The sequence below is a fragment of the Panthera leo genome, chromosome A3 (genome assembly GCF_018350215.1).
Source record: "Panthera leo isolate Ple1 chromosome A3, P.leo_Ple1_pat1.1, whole genome shotgun sequence".
Taxonomy (NCBI): Eukaryota; Metazoa; Chordata; class Mammalia; order Carnivora; family Felidae; genus Panthera; species Panthera leo.
In genome coordinates, this window is record NC_056681.1 from 1,233,860 (window position 1) to 1,254,184 (window position 20,325).

Consider the following 20,325-nt stretch of genomic DNA (forward strand, 5'->3'; position numbering starts at 1 on the left):
GGAGTTCTACCCCCGGGGCCAGTGTTCGGTGTCCATAGCGCCCCGAGGGTGCCGGCGCTTCCCCTCTGCGGTATGTTTGTGGAGCATCCGGGGACTGGCCGGTGCTGGGGTGTCCCTGCTCGGCTCGGAGTGAAGAAGATCCGGATGGAGGGCTGCGCACCTGCCAGACCCCTTTGCCTTTCTGGACCCGGACGCCTCACCGCTCCTTGCCGCCCCTGCGGGCAGATGTGCCCGAGCTGAGCGTGCCGGTGGCGGCGGGGGCCGGCTTGCTGTACAAACTTGAGGGCGCGGCTGCTCCTTTATCCTCGTCTCCGCCTCCTCGCCGCAAAGCCAGCCTGGGGCTCCGCGGCCCGGGGGCCCCCCCCGAATGCGGCCGGCGCCTGCGGCCCTCGGACTCGGGGAGCCGCGGCGCAAGGCGCAGGCGCGCACGCGGGGCGGGGCCTCCTCCCTCCGCGCGGGGGCGCTGCTCCGGACGCGGCCGGCCCCTCTAGCCCCGCGCCTCGGTTCCCGGCGCCGACCCCGCCCTCCCGCCCACTCCGCCGAGCTCCGAGGAAATGGCTGCGGGACCCCAGAGGCCTGCGACCCGCGGTGAGTGGCATCCCGGCCGCCGGGCAGACGGGCCGGCCGCCGCGGGGCCGCACTCGGGGGCGGCGGCGGGGCGGGAGCCCGGCCCTCCGACAGCCGCGGCGGCCGCGCCGGCCCTCGCTGCGCTCCCGCCGAGGAGAGAAGATGGCGGCCACCGCGGGGATGGCGGGAGGGAGGGGAGGAGGGGGCGGCTGAGGGGGGAGAGGGGAGGCGAGGTGCGGGAGAGGGAGCGGAGACGGGGGACAGTGGAGGGGGAGGGCGGCTGGGGGAGAGCGGCGGGGGGCAGGGGGCCCACGGAGAGGGGGTCGCGGGGGGGGGGAGGGGGCCCACGGAGCGGGGTCACCTCCCGAGGCCACTCCGAGGCCCCCGCCGCGCGTGGGCGCCTGCCTGGGGCTGGGTCCGCCGGAGGAGGGTGTTTGCTCGGGGGCCTGGTCCCGATTTGAAGGGACCGGAGGGGACGGCAGCGCAGTACTGTCCGTTGACCCAAGTCAGCAGGGCGGGAGGCCCGCTAGTCCGAGGGCAGGGGGCGCCGCTCTTCTCTGGAAGTTCCAAGTCCAGCGGGCGTCCGCGTACGAGTGACTTGTTTGCCCAAAGTGCCGCTGGCTGCAGGCAGTTCTGCTCTCTACCCCGGTTAGCTCGTCCGGACGTCCTTCACGGACGTGAAGTTTCGTTCCGGGATCCTTTCTCGGAGTGTGGGGCACGGTTCCCGGTGTTCACTTCCGTTTAACCGGAGGAGTTTGGTGTCTCCACCTGCTCTCAGGAGGGGTGATGGGACAGGTGCGTGGTCTTTGGTGCTCCAGGAAGCAGAGGAGGCTTTCGGAAAGTCGGTTTCGCTGAAAAAGAGTATTTGTCCCATCATAAAATACTGATTTTTAGTTTCCCGTGTAGTTACTTTGTCGTCTTGGTGTATACTGGCCACGTTTGTGTCCCGTTTTACTCTCCTGGCCAGCTTTCACCTTCCAGGGGAGGCGTGCCCCTGCAGTCGTGCTCTTTCTGTCTCTTCCCACCTTTGGCACTCGGGCCCCATTTGTTTTCTCCTGCTTCCCGCCCTGCTGCTCCGCCCCCGGACAGACAGCCCACTTAGAAGCCCGCTCTGAGGCTGGACGGGTCCCTTCCCCGTGCTTCTGTCCCCTGGAGGCGGGAACGGGCACACAAGCAGTTGTTAAAATGAGTTGTGGCAGGTAAACAGCCCCGAGCGGGGTCCACTGTGAGCGGGCACTCTGCTTCCCCGACACGACAGTGAGGTGCGTTCGCGGAAGATCTTAAAGGCCGCTTTTGCCTCCTGCGCGGTGCTTGTGACACAGTGGGGCCCAGGCCCGTTTTCCGCTTTGAATCCAGCGCCTCCATCAGTGAGCCTAGAATCGGCGCCGTAGGTCCCAGCAGCGCGAGCTGAGCTTCGTTTGTCCCTTGGCCGTAGAGAATGGTACCTGTGTCATTTGCGGTGAATGAGATCGGAGCGTTCCGTGCCCCTTCTAACCTGCAGGGCACTGAGGTGCAAGGAAGGAACGACCTCCAAGCCCAGACCTCGGAGCCTGTTTCTCAGGGGCCCACCCCAGGCACGCGTTCCGTGGTTCCCCCGGAGCCACACAGGCCTCGGCTGGAGGGTGCTCCCAAGAAGGGTGCTTTAGCCAGGCATTTTAAGGAAGTGGCGTCAGCGACCCGTAGAGCGATGCCTCCGTTTGCTCAGCAAGTATCTGCTGCCTCCTGGGTGCCGCGCAGCCTGGCTGTAGCGGCTCGCACAAAGGCCTCCCCGGCCTCGGAGACCAGTGCAGCGGGGCTCGTGAGGACACGCCAGCCCCTTCGCTGGCCAGCCCTTAGTGGCACCTGTGTGGGTGTGTGTGCACACGCACACGTCCCTGGGACCGGTCCCCTGGGTTCCCGTTAGAAACACAGCACAGGCATCTCAGAAGCGTCACCTGGGGAGACCCAGCCCGAGGCCTGTTGTGAAACTTCCGCCAAATGCACGTGCGAGGCCTCTTGTTCTCCTCCTTGCCGGTGTTCTTGGGGGCTTGAGCCATGACTTCAGGAATAGTGCGTATCTTCATTTCTGATTTTCCAGCAGGAACTGTCCCTTGTTAGTATGGGGTTAAATTCAGGTTATTTCGGGCACAGTTCTGTACTGATCAGAGGGAAGGGCACAAATAAAAAGTTGTGTGGTGACAGGTGGCTCCCCTTTCCTGGCTGCTGCTGCCCGTGGTTACCGCTGTCTGTCCTGTCCAACAGTGATGCTCACGGCTCGTGTGCCTGTGTGAGCATCACAGTGGCTCATTGAGGAGAGGTGTCGCGGGGGGGGGGGGGGGGCCTGGAGGTGGGCCGCTCACTCAGTGCCTCTGCTGGGCTTTGCGTGGGGGACGTGGAGTAGGGACTTCCATTCCCACTTTCTGCTTGCTTTTGGCGGCGGGAGTTTTCAGGTCCTGCTGTCGACACTGTAAGTCCTTCTGCTGCCACAGGGCGTCTGACTCTCCAGGAGTCCGTACTCAAGCAGCTCAGGGACTGGTTTCTTTTTTGTTTTGCTACGTGTTTGTGAGGTGTTCAGGGTTCTGATTGTTTTACGTTTCTGTTAGCACAATACGCTTCATCTTCGTACACCTGTCTGATGACACCAGGGGGTTTCCATTCGGCTCTTGCGGAGCAAAGATTGAATGTATTTGCGGGTTAAGCCGGCTCACTGTTGTCCTTGGGTCCCTGCAGTGTGGCGCTGCGTCTCAGAGAGGCCTGATTCTCACATGCCTGGTGGACTCAGGAAGTCCGTTAAGAAGGTTTCTCCGAAATGGAGTTTCTCTTTTGTGTATTTTCTTATTTTTGTGGTGTGGTCCCTTAGAATGGGTGTCTCATGTTATCATCTGTGTAGTTAGTGTCAAACGATTTGTGCTGATTCCATTACAAAGGCTCTGTGGTTAACAGTTTATAAAAGCACACTAATTGGGAAAGAAGGGCCAAATTGACCTCACTTGGTGTGGTGCTCACGGTTCTGGAGAATAGTTTCTCTTGTTTAGACCTCATTTTATTTTTTGAGTACTAATTTTGAGGGTAAGTTGTTACTTGAGATTGAGTAGGTGATTGTATGTATTTAATAAGGATTCTTGTAGCTGTAACTAAAATATGCTTAATCAGTAGGTGGTGATTACCTAGTGTAATATTTCTTTCTTCAGGTGGCAGAGTCAGGTGCTATGGTTTTGTTTCACATACGCTGATACAGACATTTAAATGGCATTTACCACACCTTTATGAGAAAGTAAATGAGATTCCCCCTCCCAAATACAAAGACAGATCTGCTGTGTGTTGAGTTACAAATGCCTAGAAAATTAAGATAATAATTAAAAAAAAAAAAAAAAAAAGGCAAGAACACCAGAAGCCCTTCAGAACCTGCATTACAGCTGTTGCCCAGTTTCTGGACATGGGTGGGTGGGTGGGTGTGGCAGGATGTGTTTATGGGACGTGGCCACCGTGCTCTTCACTCGTGTGGGACCCGCTCTCCATGGCAGTGGCCATGTGGTTTGTTGTCCTTTAATTGCAGTCTGAAAGAATTCTATTATGTGGACGTTTCTTGATTTTTTTCCCCCTCCCAAAATCAGTGTCCTGATGGTGGAGATGGATTTGTGTCCCTTTGTTTAAAAAAAAAAAAAAAAAAAGTGTGGCTGGGAGGGCCCTTATACACGCACCTGCCCTTTGCCAGCTGTCTCAGCTGGGTCCAAGTGAGGCATGTCCCCCTGGACCACGGGAGCAGGAATGTTGCCTGCTCTGTCCCGGTGCCGAGTACAGGAGGGCATCTTGGTGAATATTTATCAAGTAGATTCTCCTAGGGGCCTGCTTTCGCAAACGCTCACCAATACGGACGTCATCCTCTTAATAGATGGCCCCTACCGCTTGCTGCTTGCTTCCTGTGTGCGGGCGCTGTCACTTACACGGTGTAGTTTCGCGTATCCTTTTAGGAAATTGGGAGGTCACGGTCGTCCACAGTTCCCAGACGGGCAAGCACAGCCCAAAGGGAAGTGCACATTCTCAGCACGTCGGTACCTGTTAGGTTTGCCCCTGGGGCTGAAGCCCGTGTTCTTGTAATGCGCTGCAGAGCTGCGCCTTGAGCCTCCCGAGCCCAGCCTGCTTGGGAGAAGAACTGCCCCACTTCTACGTGGAGGAGGGGAGTGCCGACTGCCTCGGTCAGGACTGGAAATGCTGAGCCTGCATACAGAGGGGCCCCCCCCACAAGATGCCCTAGCGCCCCATGGAGACAGCGGGGCTAGGTGGACACTAGCTGTGGATGTTAGACTGTGATCACACAGTCTGCCTCTTCACAGCATGTTTTTTAGTTGTAAGACATCCCGTTCCTGCACTACTCACACATAGAGCAGCAACAGTCTGAAGTCGCGTGAGTTGTGTACCGGCTTAACTGTCAGGCTTGGCGCTACGTGAGGCTTTAAAATTTGACAGGGAAGATCCTGTGGTCCTGTAATTTCTTTGTTTAAGCAGGGACCTCTCCCACTTGCCCCCAGTACAAAACTGGACGCTGGCTTTGGCTCATCTCAGAGAGAGAAAAGAAGACTCCAGCTGAAACGTGGTGGCTTCTTGACCTTAGGTCTCCACCGTTAGCCGTCGCCTCTTGGCCAGTTTGTGGCCTGTGGTCCCGACAGCACCACTCACCAGGCAGGTGCTCGGGAGGGAAGTCCTTCGTGTCTTCTCCAAACTCTATTCTCTTTGAGGTCGGGTGGCAGCCTGCGTGTGAGTCAACCATTTCATACCTGGAAAGAAGCGCCTTCCTAGCGATCACTCGCGAGTGGGACGGAAGGTGTAGATGAGGCGGATACTGAGCGCCGCTGCTGCTCGCCTAGCCTTGCTGACTGGGAAGGACACGGCACCGACTGCTTCTGGCCCGTCAGGAGCAGTCCCGTCAAGTTACCTTAAAGCCTGCTCTTTACGCCTCAGCTCAAGACACGTTTATACGCCTAAATTTACTGAGGGCATCACAGAGTCTTTATTTACGTGTATCTATTGGTATTTACTGTACTTGGCGTTTAAAAGACATCTAAGTTCATTCATTTTTGAACATACAGCCTCACGCGTGTCAACGTGAATAACGTCGTATGAAAACTATTTTTTTCCTAAGAAACAATGACAGAGGTCATTTGTTTCTTTAACTTCTGGCTTAGCTGACAACAGCTGGATCCTTACGTCTGCTTCTGCATATGCAGACTCTAGTACATCGCTGTGATTTAGCTTCCAGAAAGCTTTACCGCCCGCTCCCGAGTGGCCAGCGGGAGAGGCATGTGATAGCCTTTGTGGTTGCAGAGATGAGTTGACCTCGGGGACCCCCTGAAGGGCCTGAGGACCACATTTCTTGAGAACTTCTGCTTTAAATAATGATTAGAGATGCTGTGCTGTTAAGAAATAAGAATTTTACAAAATAGTTGTCTTTAAATGCTCACATCTGGGAAAATGGGTTACTTTTAGGAAGTTAGACAACGTCTTTGAATTTTTATTGGCTCAGCCGTGTGCTTGCTTTTCGGGAAGAACGTGGGATAAAGCTGGTTTGTCCTCCCAGTGCACATCTCTCTCCCAAGTAGACCACCTGAAATGAAGTGAGAGGCCCAGAGCGTGGCCTGGGTGCCTGCTGGGTGGGAGGGGCGCTGAGACTTCTTCGGGCCTTAGGTCACGTGGCCTGACTGCCGCGTCTGCATGGAAGCGGCACTTCACATTGACTGTAAGACGGCCTTTCGCTAGATCCTTAATTCCTGCTGCAGTGAAAATGGGGGTGAGGGTGGCCTGTGTTGGCTGTGGAATGATGCAGGTCTCCTGTGGCATGACCCCAGGAAACGACAATGCCGCGGGTCCTGCAGCGGTGCCCCCACTCACTGGTGCTGGAAGGGAGTGCCAGCCAGCCACAGGTGCAGACGGGGCCTAGACAGACCACTGTGGATATAAAATCAATGGGGTGGCCAGTAGGGTCGGGGTCCTCCCTGGAGGGCCAGGGTTCTTAACTAATAGCTACAAGACCTAGAGACTCTTCAGGGGACACAGCTCCCAAAGCACCTAGCAGGGGTGGCTGGCACTTGAACATCATACTGCCCAGGGAAGTGACTTACGGTGCCTGTCCTCTCTGTGCACACACACGCACATCTCTCCCTCTCTCTGTTGGGGAAGGAAGGAGAGGGGACTCTCCTGTCTGGGAACCCGTCCCAGTGTCGTCGTTGGGGATTTAGCAGCAGCCAAGCTTGTCCCGTATGACACTTTTTACTTTTATTTTTTTAATGTTTGTTTTTGAGAGAGAGAACGCGAGCAGGTGAAGGACAGAGAGACGTGGGGACAAAGGATCTGAGGCAGGCTCTGCACTGACAGCAGCAAGCCCGACACGGGGCTGGAACTCATGAACCGTGAGATCGTGACCTGAGCGGAAGTTGGACGCTTAACTGATTGAGCCACCCAGGCGCCCCCATGACAGATTTTCTAATGAGTTCAAGAACCTGTATTGTTCAGAGGGTCACTAAGAGCCAGGCAGTGGCCTTGTGTTAAGAGCACCAGTCCCCCAGGATGTACGACTCCAATGGTCCCTTGCAGTGTTCGAAAGCATGTTTTTGTTCAGAGAGACCAGAGGGGGGCTGGCTCAGTCTGCTTGGGCTGCTTTAACAAAAGACCGTAGACCAGGGGGCTTATACAAAACACCTCTGCTTCTCACAGATCTGGAGGCCCAAGATCAGGGTGTTAGCTGGCATGGTCAGGTGCTGGTAAGGGGTCTTCAGGGCTGCAGGGGGCAAGAGAGCTGGGGGGGTGGGGAGGGGGCTCTTTTTAAGGGCACTGATCCTATTCATGAGGGTTCTGACCTTATGACCTAAGCACCTCCCATCTGCTAGGAGTGCCATCACCCTAGCACTGGGTTTCAAAATGAATTTTCAGGGGTGTGTACAACGCAGACCATGGCCGAAGCCCATTGAAGGTAGTGGCCCGTGGCATTAGGCAGAGAAGAGTGAAAGCCTCATCTCGTTCTCCTTAACCTTGGCAGATGTAACGTGGCTGCTCTGGCTGCTGACACCCACGTGGAGTTGTCCACCAAGGTCACAAGCCTGTGTTCCGCAACAGAAACTGGGTAGAGGGAAACCTGTGCCCGTTGCATGCCCACAATGACCTGGAAGCCCGGCTGGATGGCAGAGCCTGGCCGGGCCTCAGTCCCCAAGGTGCTTTCAAGCAGCGGCTTTTGCTTTTTGTCTCCACACGTGTGTAAAAGCAGCACTAAGAAATTTTAAGCAGGGTCATTTCTAGATGTCTCTTTATATACACATCCGGGCTGTGTTGCGGACACCTTCGTTTCATGAGGGTAATTTTTTTATTTTTAATGTTTTTTAATGTTTGTCTTTGAGAAAGCATGAGCGGGGGAGATGCGTGGGGGGCGGGGGGGGCGGGTGGAGACAGAGGATCCAAAACGGGCTCCACACTGACAGCAGAGAGCCGGATGCCGGGCTCGAACTTACGAACCACGAGACCATGACCTGAGCTGCTCCACCACCTGAGCCACCCAGGCACCCCGCCCCCCCCCCCATCAAGATAGTTTTAATAACGACCATGGGTTTTGGTAGCAGCAGAACTTCGAATAGGCTGTAAAAGACTTAAATGCAGTTAACGCTGTCGAGTCAGGTTCTGTGTAGATGTTCAGATAAACAAAAACTGGTTTGCTTAGTTTCCTTTGTGGGCCGGGGTCAGAAGGCAGGAGTGGTGTTTGCTGCCGCAGACCCCAGGGTTGGCGAGCGGAGGGAGCGCTGGCAGAGCCCGCTGCTGGTGGCCAGGAAGGTGCTCAGACCTGGGTGCTCGCCGGGGGCCGTCGTGTCAGGAAAGAGTCTTTAGTTGGGATCTCTTTCCTTTTTAGTAGTTGGAGCAACCTAGCACCTTCTCAGCCCTTTATCGTGAGCCACAAAGGGGTGGTTGTGAGGAGGGAAGCCCCTTCATACAAAGCATGAACGTGAGCTTGAGCCCGGCCTGGCAGAATTTTAAATTTTCGGTTAATGAGTCAAAACAGTGAGGCTGTATTGCAACATTGGCTGTAATTTCTGGCTGGCAGGTTTTTTTCAAAATTGACATCACTTGTTTTGAATATTGTTTCAAGGGTTGGAGGTTTGCCACCAGGTGCGTGGTGGCGTGGCAGGCACACGCTTCGTGTGATCCTTTTGAGACGCAGCGCAGGCTGTTTCCTCACAGTCGTCATGCTGTGAAGACAGGAACTGCACTGTGGTTCTCGGCATAGCGTCTTCGGTCAGGCAGTCTCGTAGGTTGGTAGAACCGGAGACCCGTCTGTCCACGGGCGCATCATAGTCCCTTCTGTGAGCGCGCGTCCTAGACGCGGAGCCCTCGCGTTTACCAGGTTGAATGTCCTGCAGCACTGACACCCACGGCTGTTTTGGGTGGATGTTTGTTGTGTTGGGTTTTTTAAAAAAGGAGGGCCACCTGGGTGGCCCAGTCTGTTAACGTCCAACTGCAGCTCAGATCATGATCTCACAGTTCGATTCTCGCAGAGCACGCTTCGGATCCTCGGTCTCCCTTTCTCTCTGCCCCTCCTCCTCCCCCATTCCCCTGCTCTCGCGTGTGCACCTTGTCTCAAAAATAAGCATTTTAAAAAATAAGAAAATTTTTAGGGGCGCCTGGGTGGCTCAGTCAGTTAAGCATCCAACTGCGGCTCAGATCATGATCTCACAGTTCTTGGGTTCGAGCCGGGCGTCAGGGTCTGTGCTGACAGCTCAGAGCCTACTTGGGATTCTCTTTCTCTGCCCCTCGTCTGCTCATGCGCTCACTCGCCCTCTTTGTCTCTCTCTGTCTCTCAAAAATAAACACTAAAAAAAAAAGTCACAACTGTCAGCCTAACATTTTGAAAAGTTGTTGGAGATTCTGAAGGGGAATTTAGCGGGTTTAGAGCAGTTTTGTGGGAGGAAATGCCTGGGCCCTTCTGATACCCAAGTGCAAGACTGTTGCTTTGCACACATGCAGGGCGTGCAGGGCTCCTCCCGGCGTGGTGCCCGCGTCCCCGGGGCCGGCGGCGAGGCCTGGGGACCTGATGGGACCTCACCACTGCGGTGTCCAGGGCTTCGAACATCCCCTGCGGTGAAATGGCGAGTCCCCCAGAGGGCCCCCGGCCGCCTCCAGAAGGGCCCTGGCCCCTGAGAGAACCGACCGGCTCCGCATTCAGGGGGCGTTTTCTCAGGTGAAAGATGGGAGTCTCGGGGAAAGCAACTGCCACTATTCGCCACTGGTGATAAAATTTGAGGTTTCAAGTGCAAATGACAGTCTTGAAAAGCCTCTGTCTGCTGGCACGAGCCCTGTGTTCCCCGGTAAGTAAAGCCGTTTGAGGAGCTGGGGACTGGCGTCAAGGCCACCCTGGCTTCTGTGTTGTAGGGAAGCAGGTCCGTGCAGACAGGTGCACTTCCCCCACCCCAGCAGGTGCCTGCGCTCTGCCCTCTTGCAGGGTCCGCCCCCGGGCTGTTGGGGGGGGGTGGGGAGCTGCCAGTTACAGTAACCGGAAACTTTCTCCATTTGCCTGTTGGAAACAGAAGCTCTTTGGGGCCCTCAGCTTTGAAGAGCATGAAGGGGCTCGGAGAGCCGCCGGGAAGCCTTGAGCGGGGAGGACTTACGCCAGGCAGCCAAGGAGGGCACCACGCTGAGATGGAGAACGGTGACTTCCCGCCATGTCGCCATGTCGGTCTCCGGGTGGCAGGGGCGCCTGCCTTCCCCCCCCACCCCTCTTGGTGGGGACAGCCATGGCAGCCGGCGGGGCTGCGGGTTCCTAGGCGGCGGACTCTCTCCGTTACACCCATGTCCAAGTTCAACACGGTTTCTCTGCCTTTCACCGGGTGCGATTTTATAGTAGAATTTCTGGGCTGAGGAAATTATCACAAAAGTAATATTGCAAAGATAAATATAAAGTCAAGATAATAGTTTGTTCTGAGAGGCAAAGCGTCTGAAGTGTTGAAGCCTCAATTTGAGATGCATTTACCACACTTGAGAGATTCGGTGGCCAGGAGGTTGGATTCCGCTCCTCCTCGGAGTGGAGGGGTCACTGTCTCTTTAAAAGGAGGAGCGTCAGAATGTTGGTCTTTGTTCTGGGGTCACTAAGGAAACCACAGTTTACCGGAGGGCTGCTGGAGGTGAGGGTTCAGCTGGCAGGGGGCACCCTCGGGGTGGAGTGTGAGGTGTGTGAGAAGATCAGCTAGGATTGGCCCGGGAACAGGGGCCTGTTCAGTGTGCGTCTCGCTGGGTGCGGGACAATCCGGGGGAGGGCTGGGTGCGCTGTGCACGCGCACCGCACGTGGACCACGGGAAGTAACTGTAAATAACGGTCTTCAGAGTTTTTTTGGGCCTTTGAAAGGATGGCATGGCTACAGCATTAAGATTTTTTAAGTACTTGTGTTCGCACGCGGTTCGGTGCAGCCTTCTCACGTTCCCTGGTTCTCTCTCTGTGTGGTTTTACGGAGCTGGGTCCGTCTCAGAAGTGAGGTCGTGATTGGAAAGCAGCCCATTTTGCAGCCTCTCTGCACTCTCCCTGCAGCTCGCTCCCGGCCTCCCCGCTGCGCCAGCCAGGACCCGCTCCTGCTCCAGGGCTGGCCTGGTCACCATCCAGAGCGTGGTCACCGTGTCTTCCCTTCGTTAAAAGTCCTTGAGGAACAGGATTGTGTTTTTTCTTTTCTTCTTTTTCTTTTTTTGACTCCCTGGATGGCTTTGTGGGTCACGTGGTAACATATAGACAAATCAGATGACTTGGAAAGTTGATGTTTCGTTTTTTTAACGTGGTTTTAGTTCCAATTACTTACACCTATGAATTATTTTTTTATTTTCTTTTAGGAGCTTACTCCATGCGAATAGTCTCGAGATAATCTTCATTGTTACTCGTGAACCTTGACTGACAACAGCAGTGTTTGAGGCCTAGTGGTTTACTTGGACCAGGCGATTCCATCTGCCAGGTGTTTGGACCTCCAGAGAAAGTGTCCAAGCTTTCAGTGTTCCGGCAGGTAAAGTATAAATAGCATTAAATGTCAGCAGCTCCTTTTCGCTTAATAGGTTTCAAGTCGGATGGCATCTTATGCGAAGGAACTGATAGCACGTAACATTCATATTTGCTTGTTCGAAATAGTAAACTTTAGCCCTAAGGTGTTCAGAGAGACATTCGGCCACACGCTGAGAACCGGATGCCCGCACTCCTTTATCTTTACATTGGCGTTTTATTGGAGCATAGACTTGATGTTGTGTGAGAGTTGCGTTTTGTTGAGGAGAGCTTTTCCTGCACAAAATCTCAGATGACCAGAAAAGTGCTGTGGTCCTTGAGGGGACGTGTGCTGATGTCACAGTCACTCCCACAAGCTTCCGACTGGCTAGAGTGTGCTGGCCAAGTTCTGGACAGAAAAGCGGGAAGGGACAGCACCTTGTGGGGAGTGAAGAATCAGGTCACGTGTGGTTTTGAATTTTGTATATTTTGTATTTTGAAGGTTGTCATTCCATAGCAGTCCTTCCCCTACACTGGAACATGGCATAGAATCTGAGTCTGCAGTAGCATTTAAATGTGATTGAAGCCTGGGAAGCTTGGAAAAAAATTCTCAAGGTATATGCTGGTTTTTTCCCCCAGATTTTATCATTTGAAGCAAGAGTAGAATTTTCACGAGCATGACCTTTTAGTAATCTACTAGGAAGTTAAGAGCAGAGAATAAATACGCGTAAAGCTGTTGCCCTGGGCTTTATTTTCTCAAGTGTTCAAATTATCTGTTACTTCTTACCTGTGCGACCCTCACCTCCATGAGGTACCCACAGGGCAGGGCAGGGTGGCACTCAGCTCACCTCAGGGTTGGGGTGCGGGCACGAGCACCACACCTGCTCCATGCCCTTCCCTCTAGCGGGGCAGCCGGACGTCTTACATAGCAGCTCAGGGCTCTGAAACCCAGGGTGGAAGCAGCTGGTCCTCGAGCCGGCACGTCGTTCTGTAGCTGTGCTGGGGTGGGGGGGGTCCCCGGAAAGCCGGCCCTCCTCTGTTCATGCCCCGTGCCACCTGTGCTGCCCCCACCGCCCGTCCTGCGGAGCCCTGTGCTGGGCAGCTGAGGGGCGAGGGGACCGGCTGGATTTGCTGGCTGCGGTTCTCCACTAAACATTGAACGTGTGGCTGTTAAATCTTCTCTAATGAGTCCCCTCAAATCTCCTGTTACCGCCTGTTAGGAATCTTCGGTCAAGATGACTCATTTTGTAGCGCCTGGTGGCACAGTCTGTTAAGTGACCGACTCTTGATCTCAGCGCGGGTCATGATTTCATCGTTCAAGGGATTGAGCCCCACTTTGGGCTCTGTGCTGACAGTGGAGCCTGCTTAGGATTCATTTTCTCCCTCTTCCTCTCCCTCTCTCCTCTCCCCTCCCTCCCTCCTTCCCTCCTTCCCTCCTTCCCTCCTTCCCTCCTTCCCTCTTTCCCTCTTTCCCTCTTTCCCTCTTTCCCTCTTTCCCTCTTTCCCTCTTTCCCTCTCCCTCTCCCTCTCCCTCTCCCTCTCCCTCTCCCTCTCCCTCTCCCTCTTCTCTTGCTCCCTCTCCCCCTCCCTCTCTCCCCCTCCCTCCCTCTCTCCCCCTCCCTCCCTCTCTCCCCCTCCCTCCCTCTCTCCCCCTCCCTCCCTCTCTCCCCCTCCCTCCCTCTCTCCCCCTTCCCCTGCTCACATGCACTCATGCACGCTCTCTCAGTCAAATAAATTTAGGGGCACCTGGGTGGCTCAGTCAATTGAAGATCTGACTCCTGATTTCAGCTCAGGTCACAATTTCAGTTTGTGGGTTCAAGCCCGGCATCGGGCTCTGTGCTGACAGGGAAAACAAAGCCTGCTTGGGTTTCTCTTTCTCCTCTCTCTGTGCCCATCCCCTGCGTGCACTCTCTCTCCCTCTCTCTCAAAAATAAACTTTAAAAAATAACTAAACTTAAAATTTTTTCTAAAAAGGTAACTGGTTTCAACGGACAGCTTCGCTCCGTGTAGGTAGAAGGCTGTCGTTGCCCCCGTGCCCCCTCCGTTGTGTGGATTAAAGGTCGCGTGCACTTTCAGCTCCGGGATCGTCGGTCATTGGCCCAGAAATGTCGCCTCGTTAACGTCGCTTGTGGTTTGGTCGTTTCCCCGTTAGGTATGGATGAAAAAGGTGGCCCGAGCAATGAGGAAGCACCCAAGGCCATCAAACCCACCAGCAAAGAATTCAGGAAAACGTGGGGCTTTCGAAGAACCACCATCGCCAAGCGAGAGGGTGCCGGGGACGCCGAGGCGGACGCTCTGGAGCAGCAGCCCCAGCAGGGCCTTTCCTTGCGGCGCAGCGGGAGGCAGCCGAAGCGGACCGAGCGCGTGGAAGAGTTTCTCACGACGGTCCGACGGCGAGGAAGGAAGAATGCGCCCGTCTCCCTGGAGGACTCCGGCGAGCCAGTGTCTTGTCCCGTCACGGACGTGGAGACGGCATCGGAAGGGAGCGTGGAGAGCACGTCGGAGGGGAAGGGCGGGCCCACGGCAGGCTCCGCGGGGGACAAGGAGCAGCCGGCCGCCCCCACAAAGGCCAAAGGGGGTGAGGGCGAGGACGACACCTCTGACAGCGACAGCGACGGGCTGACTTTGAAGGAACTGCAGAACCGCCTGCGGAGACAGCGGGAGCAGGCGGCGGCCGACAGATCCCCCAGGAGCCTCCAGAGCCGCCTGCGGAGGAAGCGCCGAGAGCAGGGTCCCGCGCAGACCGGCGGCACGGAGGCGGCCGGTGCCGCAGAGAGCTCGCTGCCCCGCGAGCAGGAGCCCGAGGCCGAGCAGGGCGCCGTGTCGGAGGCCGAGAAAGACGGCGGAGAGCAGGAGCCGGAAGGGAAGGCGGCTCAGGGGATGGAAGGCAGAGACCCCAGGGACACGGGCCGGCAGCGGCCCGAGTGTGAGGCCTACGAGCCCAACGCTCTGTACTGCATATGTCGTCAGCCGCACAACAACAGGTAGGCCCGGGGCCGCCCCCTGTCCTCGTGAGGCAGCACAGACTGGGATGCCCCCATCCTCCTAGAGGCCCCTTGCACAGCGCTGCTCTACACCATTCTGGAAGGGGGCACAGGGGCAGGCTGTGGCTGGGTGGGGGGCGGGAGACGAGCGTGGTCTGTAGGCTGGAATGCCAGGAGCCGGGCAGCTCACTCCCAGAATGCTGCCCCCCACCCCCACCCCCCCACCCCCCCGAAACAAAAAGACCCAAATTTGAATGGTGGTAAATTCAAGAGAAGGGCATTGAATAGTCATTATTTTCTTCCCTCTTTCCCGTATTTTGGTTTTTTTCATAATAGGGTCTTAAAGCCAATTCATTTTTTAACGTACCAAAAATTGAGCGTTTGTCGTGTTTTCCAGTCCTGATACCATTATCATATAATTTTAGGTTTATGATCTGCTGTGACCGATGTGAAGAGTGGTTTCACGGCGACTGTGTGGGCATCTCCGAGGCTCGGGGAAGGCTCCTGGAGCGCAACGGCGAGGATTACATCTGCCCGCACTGCACCATCCTGCAGGTGCGGGACGACGCGGAGCCCGAGGGCACAGAGCAGCAGGAGGCCAGGTGCGGGCCCACAGACTCAGACGGTGCCGACTGCACCAGCATGGGGACGGTGGAGCAGAAGTCCAGTGAGGACCAAGGAATAAAGGGCCGAATTGAGAAGGCTGCAAACCCCAGCAGCAAGAAAAAGCTCAAGATATTCCAGCCCGTAAGTACTGGCGTGCGAGGCCCGCGGAAGGGGCGGACCCCATAGATCGCAGGTTCCCGTCCACAGAGGGAACAGTGTCGGGACTCGAGATTCTTCTCTCGGAGCAGGGCGCTGTGTCTGCCATGGGCTGGGCTCTGCTGGAAGGCAGTCCTCTGCACTTTGCCTCGTGGGCCTCCCGCACTCGTGCCCCTGCAGGACGCCACAGGGGACCTTTTATTTAAGTCCTGTCTATCTCCTATACGGTTATTATCAAGTTAACGTTTTCCTTAAACACTTATTTATAGAGTTTGATTTTTGGGGGGTGCCTGGGTGGCTCAGTCTGTTGAGCGTCCAACTCTTGATTTTGGCTCAGGTCATGATCCTAGGGTCGTGGGGTGGAGCCTGCTTGAGATTCTTTCTGTCTCTTCTTCTGTCCCTCTCCCCCACTCGCACTCTCTCTTTAAATAAAAATAACTTAGAGTCCGTTTTTCTTAAATATTCTTTCTGGAGTCTCGATCTTCACATACACGTTAACGAAATTATTTTGAGCTCCTGAAGTAAACGTACACCTGTATCACCTGACCCCACCATCCTGAGAGGGCTGGTGGTCTTGCGAGCGCCAAGGGCAGTGCTGGTGATCCAAGGTCCCCGGGCGGGAAGGCGGGAGATCCCTCTGGCCCGACCGCCTATAACAGTCTCAGGTGCTTCCGGTGCTCCCGCCAGCTCAGTCTCTCTTTTCCTAGCTCTGCTACGTGCTTCTCCTTCTAGCTGGCTCTTAGGTCTCTAGGACCATGGCCCTCTGTCCTCTCTCTCATGTATGTTCAGCTTGTGCTGTTGAGCAGTGTCACAGACCCTCACGAGCACGTTCCCACAGCCCTTCCTGAGTCCTGGATGGCCTTGAATTGGAGGCCTGTCCTTCAGTGGGCACCGGGCATGCAGAAGCCGTGAGGGCTGTGGGAGCCTCGAAGTAAAAGTGCCGTGAGGTCTGGACCAATTAAGGGTGGCCAGCAAGGAGTGCCAGGACGTACTGAGTGGGGGTGTGATGCTCACTGTTCATATCATGTTCGGTCATTAAGGAAAATTCATGGAGGGGCGCCTGGGTGGCTCAGTCGGTTGAGCGTCCGACTTCAACTCAGGTCATGATCTCACAGTTTGTGGGTTCAAGCCCTGCATCAGGCTCTGTGCTGACAGCCTGGAGACTGCTCCGGATCCTGTGTCTCCCTCCCTCTCTCTCTCTGTCTCTCCCCCAACTCTCAAAAATGAATAAACGTCAAAAAAAGTTAAAAAAAAAATTCATGGAATTGGAAATTAACGGGAAAAGTCACCTTAATTTCACGTCTTTATTGTTGATCTGTTTGAGGTTATACAGGCTTAATTTTATTCTTGGTTAAACTTGGATTTTGTGGAAGAAAAACAATCTCAGAATACATTAATTGGAGAAGTAAGATTTTGCTCAAGTACACTTGAGGGATAGGTTCATGTGTATTTTAGTCTCGACCACCAAAAAAAAAAAACCCCACACGTTGGCAAATGTTAACAGAAGTGCACGGGGTAAGATCTCGTGGTAGGTGAGGTCCCTCTTGCTTGCCTAGCGAGTGACCACAGTCTTAGTGGCCTTGCACAGCATGATTTTTCAGCTCAGTTTCTGTGGGTCAGCGGCCTGTGCACAGGGTCGTAAGAGACTGCACCCCAGGTGCCGCTGCAGGCTGGGGTCTCATGGGAGGCTCGGCTGGGGAGAGACCCGCCTCTGAAAGACTCCCCACGGTTTTGTGTCTAAATGTGCCCTGTGCGGGGTCTATGGCACAGTGGTACCCAAAGTCATTCGTTGTTTCTCGGAGATTCAAATTGAGTTGAGTGTTGTGCATTCCATCTGGCAGCCTCCCCCTCAGAACCTGGCCGTGAGGCTCCCGCGCAGGACCACTTGCTTTTTGAAGACCTGCAGTGGGGTCTTCTCTCTGCTGCAAGGCCCGGTCCCTCTTTTAGGGTTTTCATTTGACTAAGCCAGGCCCTTTCAGTTATTCAGAAGAGTCTCATTTGGGATCTCCAGTACATCAGCGAAATCTCTTCCTGTCTGCCTTGTAATGGAACCTAATTATGGGTGTGAAATCCCATTGTGTTCAGAGGTCCACAGAGGCCGTGCACCAGGGCAGAGTCCCGGGGTCCCCTTCGAGTCCTGCCTGCCACGGGTGGCATGAGGGGTAATTACTGTAAGCGCCTAGCCAAGGGACAGACGGTCCGGGTGCTTTGGATAAACGGAGACGTGTTTTCATTCTTACCAGAAACATAGTTAGCGCCTCCGTTAAGAATCGTGACGTCGCTACTAGTAAGTGGTTCCCAAAGCGCTGTCACCGCTAAAACGGGTGAGCACGCTGAAGCCCTGCGTTTCCTCCTGCAGGTGGTAGAGGCTCCTGGTGCCTCAAACTGTATCGGCCCCGGGTGCTCGAACGTGGCGCAGCCTGACTCGGTTTACTGCAGCAGTGACTGTATTCTGAAACACGCCGCGGCTACTATGAAATCTCTAAGTGCGGGTAAAGAACAAAAACCAAAACCTAAAGACAAGACCAAGATGAAGCCAGAGAAGCTCATTCTCCCGAAATGTAGCGTCCAGGTAAGTTGACCGAGACCAGCCCCGTGAGTCGTTGACGTGAGAAGCGGGTGGCAGGCGGGCACCTTCGGCGGCCTTTGTGGCCTGGCTGGGCCCGCGCCCCTCCGCAGCGCTCCTGTCAGAGTCACAAATGCACACGTCTTCTGTCCGCCCTCTCGGCGAGGGCGTCACACTCGCACGGGAGAAGAGCTGGGCCCCGGCAGAGGGTGTGCACCTTGCACTCACACACAGCGAGGGTGGCGTGGGTCCCCTGCGGCCAGACTGGGCCGCACTTGAAGACCTGCCACGTGGAATTGTTCTGTGCTGCATGTGATCTGGGAAGAGCCCGGGATGCTTTAAGGTCACGGGCACTTGTTTTGCCAGGAAGCCCTTGACCAGAGTTTGAGCTCGGCTTGGCTTGGCTGTTTCAGTCCCGTTACGTTTGTGACAAGCAGGGTGTCGGTGGTGCCGTTTGGGGGAGTTGTTTTTAAATGCTGCTCAGCCTTTAGATGGCTGAAATTGTAAAGCTGGTGATTTTGAATCCCAGGCTCCCCAGAGCAGCACTTGCTGCTGTGCACAGGGCCGTGGCAACAACGCCGAGCGCCCAGCCCAGGAGGCGGGACGCCACTTTCCTCCACATCCTGGCGTCCACAGGGCTTACCCCACACATTGTCACCCAGGTCCTCCTTCGTGTCCATCGCTCCCCAGGGGCCTGCACCTCGCTCAGGGTGGTGAGGGGCTTCAAACGACCCCAACCGTAGAGCGTATCATGCCTTTCGTCGTGAAGCGCGGCGAGCGAAGGCTCTTCTCTGACCTCCGTAATGATTGGGGTTTTGCTGGTTATCCAGGCAGGCGTGCGAATCTCTTCTGTGCATAAGAGACCAGCTCCAGACAAGAAAGAAAACATAGCGAAGAAGGCGACAGTGGCCCCTTCGAGGAGCGAGGTGTTCGTGAAGGAAGCGACCTGTGAGGGCACGCCGTCCTGGGCAAGCGACCACAATTACAATGCAGTAAAGCCAGAACAGACTGCTGCCCCCTGGCCACCACTGTTGTATAAATGTATGTATCACCTAGGGGTAGCGTCTGGACCCTTCCCTGTCTTTCTGGACAGCCAGCACTTGGGCCTGTCCAGAACTAGGAGCTTTAGCCACGTTTAATGGTGCACCTTCAAAGATCGGAGCAGATTTCTGAGTCCGGGATGCCTCTGGCCCCGTGCACCTCCTCAGTGTGTTGGCGCTTCCTGTCAGTACAAACCTCAAAAAGCTGTACAAACCTCATTGCTAAATTTAGTTTCACCTGGCGATCTAGGTCTTTAATCTCTTTCGTTTTTATCGTCGGGCTCTGGTAAGTACCCGTGGTCTCCGGCGAGGTCGCACTGAGGGGCTGCGCTTCCGGCACTCAGACCCCACCAGTCCGGGGGCCTCCGCCTTCTCTCCTTTCGGCGCGGGGAGGCCTCTGCGGGCAGTGCTGCACCGGATGCTCAACTAAAGTAGGATATTCAGGAGTTCAGTCAGTTTGGATCCAGCAGGAATTTTTTTCATGTCCGATTCAAATACTACACAAACACACACACACACAGACACACACACACACAGACACACACACACACACACACACACACACACACACTCCAGCTTTGAAGGCTGTTTACCGCTGCTGCATATGCTCTAAGGTAAGTGAGCGTGCGGCCTGACCCTTGGAGCAGCGCCCCCGGTGGAGGGGGAGTGCCGCGCTCCCTGGTGCCCGACTCCTCTCCGGGGGCGTGCACTGTCGGGTGGGGCGGGGCCCTCAGCCTCGGGACAGGAGCCCTGGGCCAGAGCGTGCAGTGGGGTCCTTTCTGTTCGCTCATTTCTCGGTCAGGCGCTCCAAAATTCTGGAAACTTAAATTGATCCATAGGGCGCAGTGTACTCCATTTTTAAGATTCTTTTTGTTCCATTTTAATTTATGTTCTTTTATATTTTGTGCTTCTTACAAAAATTCCAAAATACGGAGTGGTCTTAAATTCCAAGAGTGTAGACTGTGAGCTGCCTTCTCCTGAGCGCAGGAGCTGGGTGCTCCTGTAGGTCATTGCTAGAGCCCGTGTGGTCGGGAATGTGTAACTACTCACTCGGAGAACGTAAGTGACCTGAGACCTACGGAATTACAAGGCAGTACTAGGCGGGTGGGGAGGGGGAGTCAGGAGTGAGCTATTAAATTACAGGATTAACCGATCGCTGTGTTAAAATGAGTCTCTGATACACCTTAGGTGGTTGAGCTGCGAACTTCGTTGCTCACGACCTGCCTCAGACTTTCAGCAGAATAGCACTTTTACAGACCTCACGCACGTCCCCGCAAATGAGCATCACTGAGCATCACGGATGAATACTGGCGGCGGGGGGGGGGGGGGGGGGGGGGGGGGGGGGGGGGGGGGGGGGGGGGCGGGGGGGCGGTGCAGAGAGCAGTTCACTTCGGAACGCCGTGCCACAGTGCTCAGAGTCGGTCTCAGGCACGGGACAGG

The 20,325-nt window shown here is 55.4% G+C and overlaps 1 protein-coding gene across 1 annotated transcript in view; it reads left to right on the forward strand.

Moving 5' to 3' along the window:
* The first annotated feature begins 519 nt into the window (after positions 1 to 519).
* The window catches only part of DIDO1 (death inducer-obliterator 1), a 44,638-nt gene continuing 24,832 nt past the window's right edge, over positions 520 to 20,325 (forward strand). The window contains 6 exon segments of the mRNA XM_042930451.1: positions 520 to 588; positions 11,395 to 11,561; positions 13,686 to 14,517; positions 14,943 to 15,264; positions 17,639 to 17,851; positions 18,676 to 18,886. Coding sequence (XP_042786385.1) covers positions 13,688 to 14,517; positions 14,943 to 15,264; positions 17,639 to 17,851; positions 18,676 to 18,886 — 1,576 coding nt within the window. The 5' untranslated portion in view covers positions 520 to 588; positions 11,395 to 11,561; positions 13,686 to 13,687.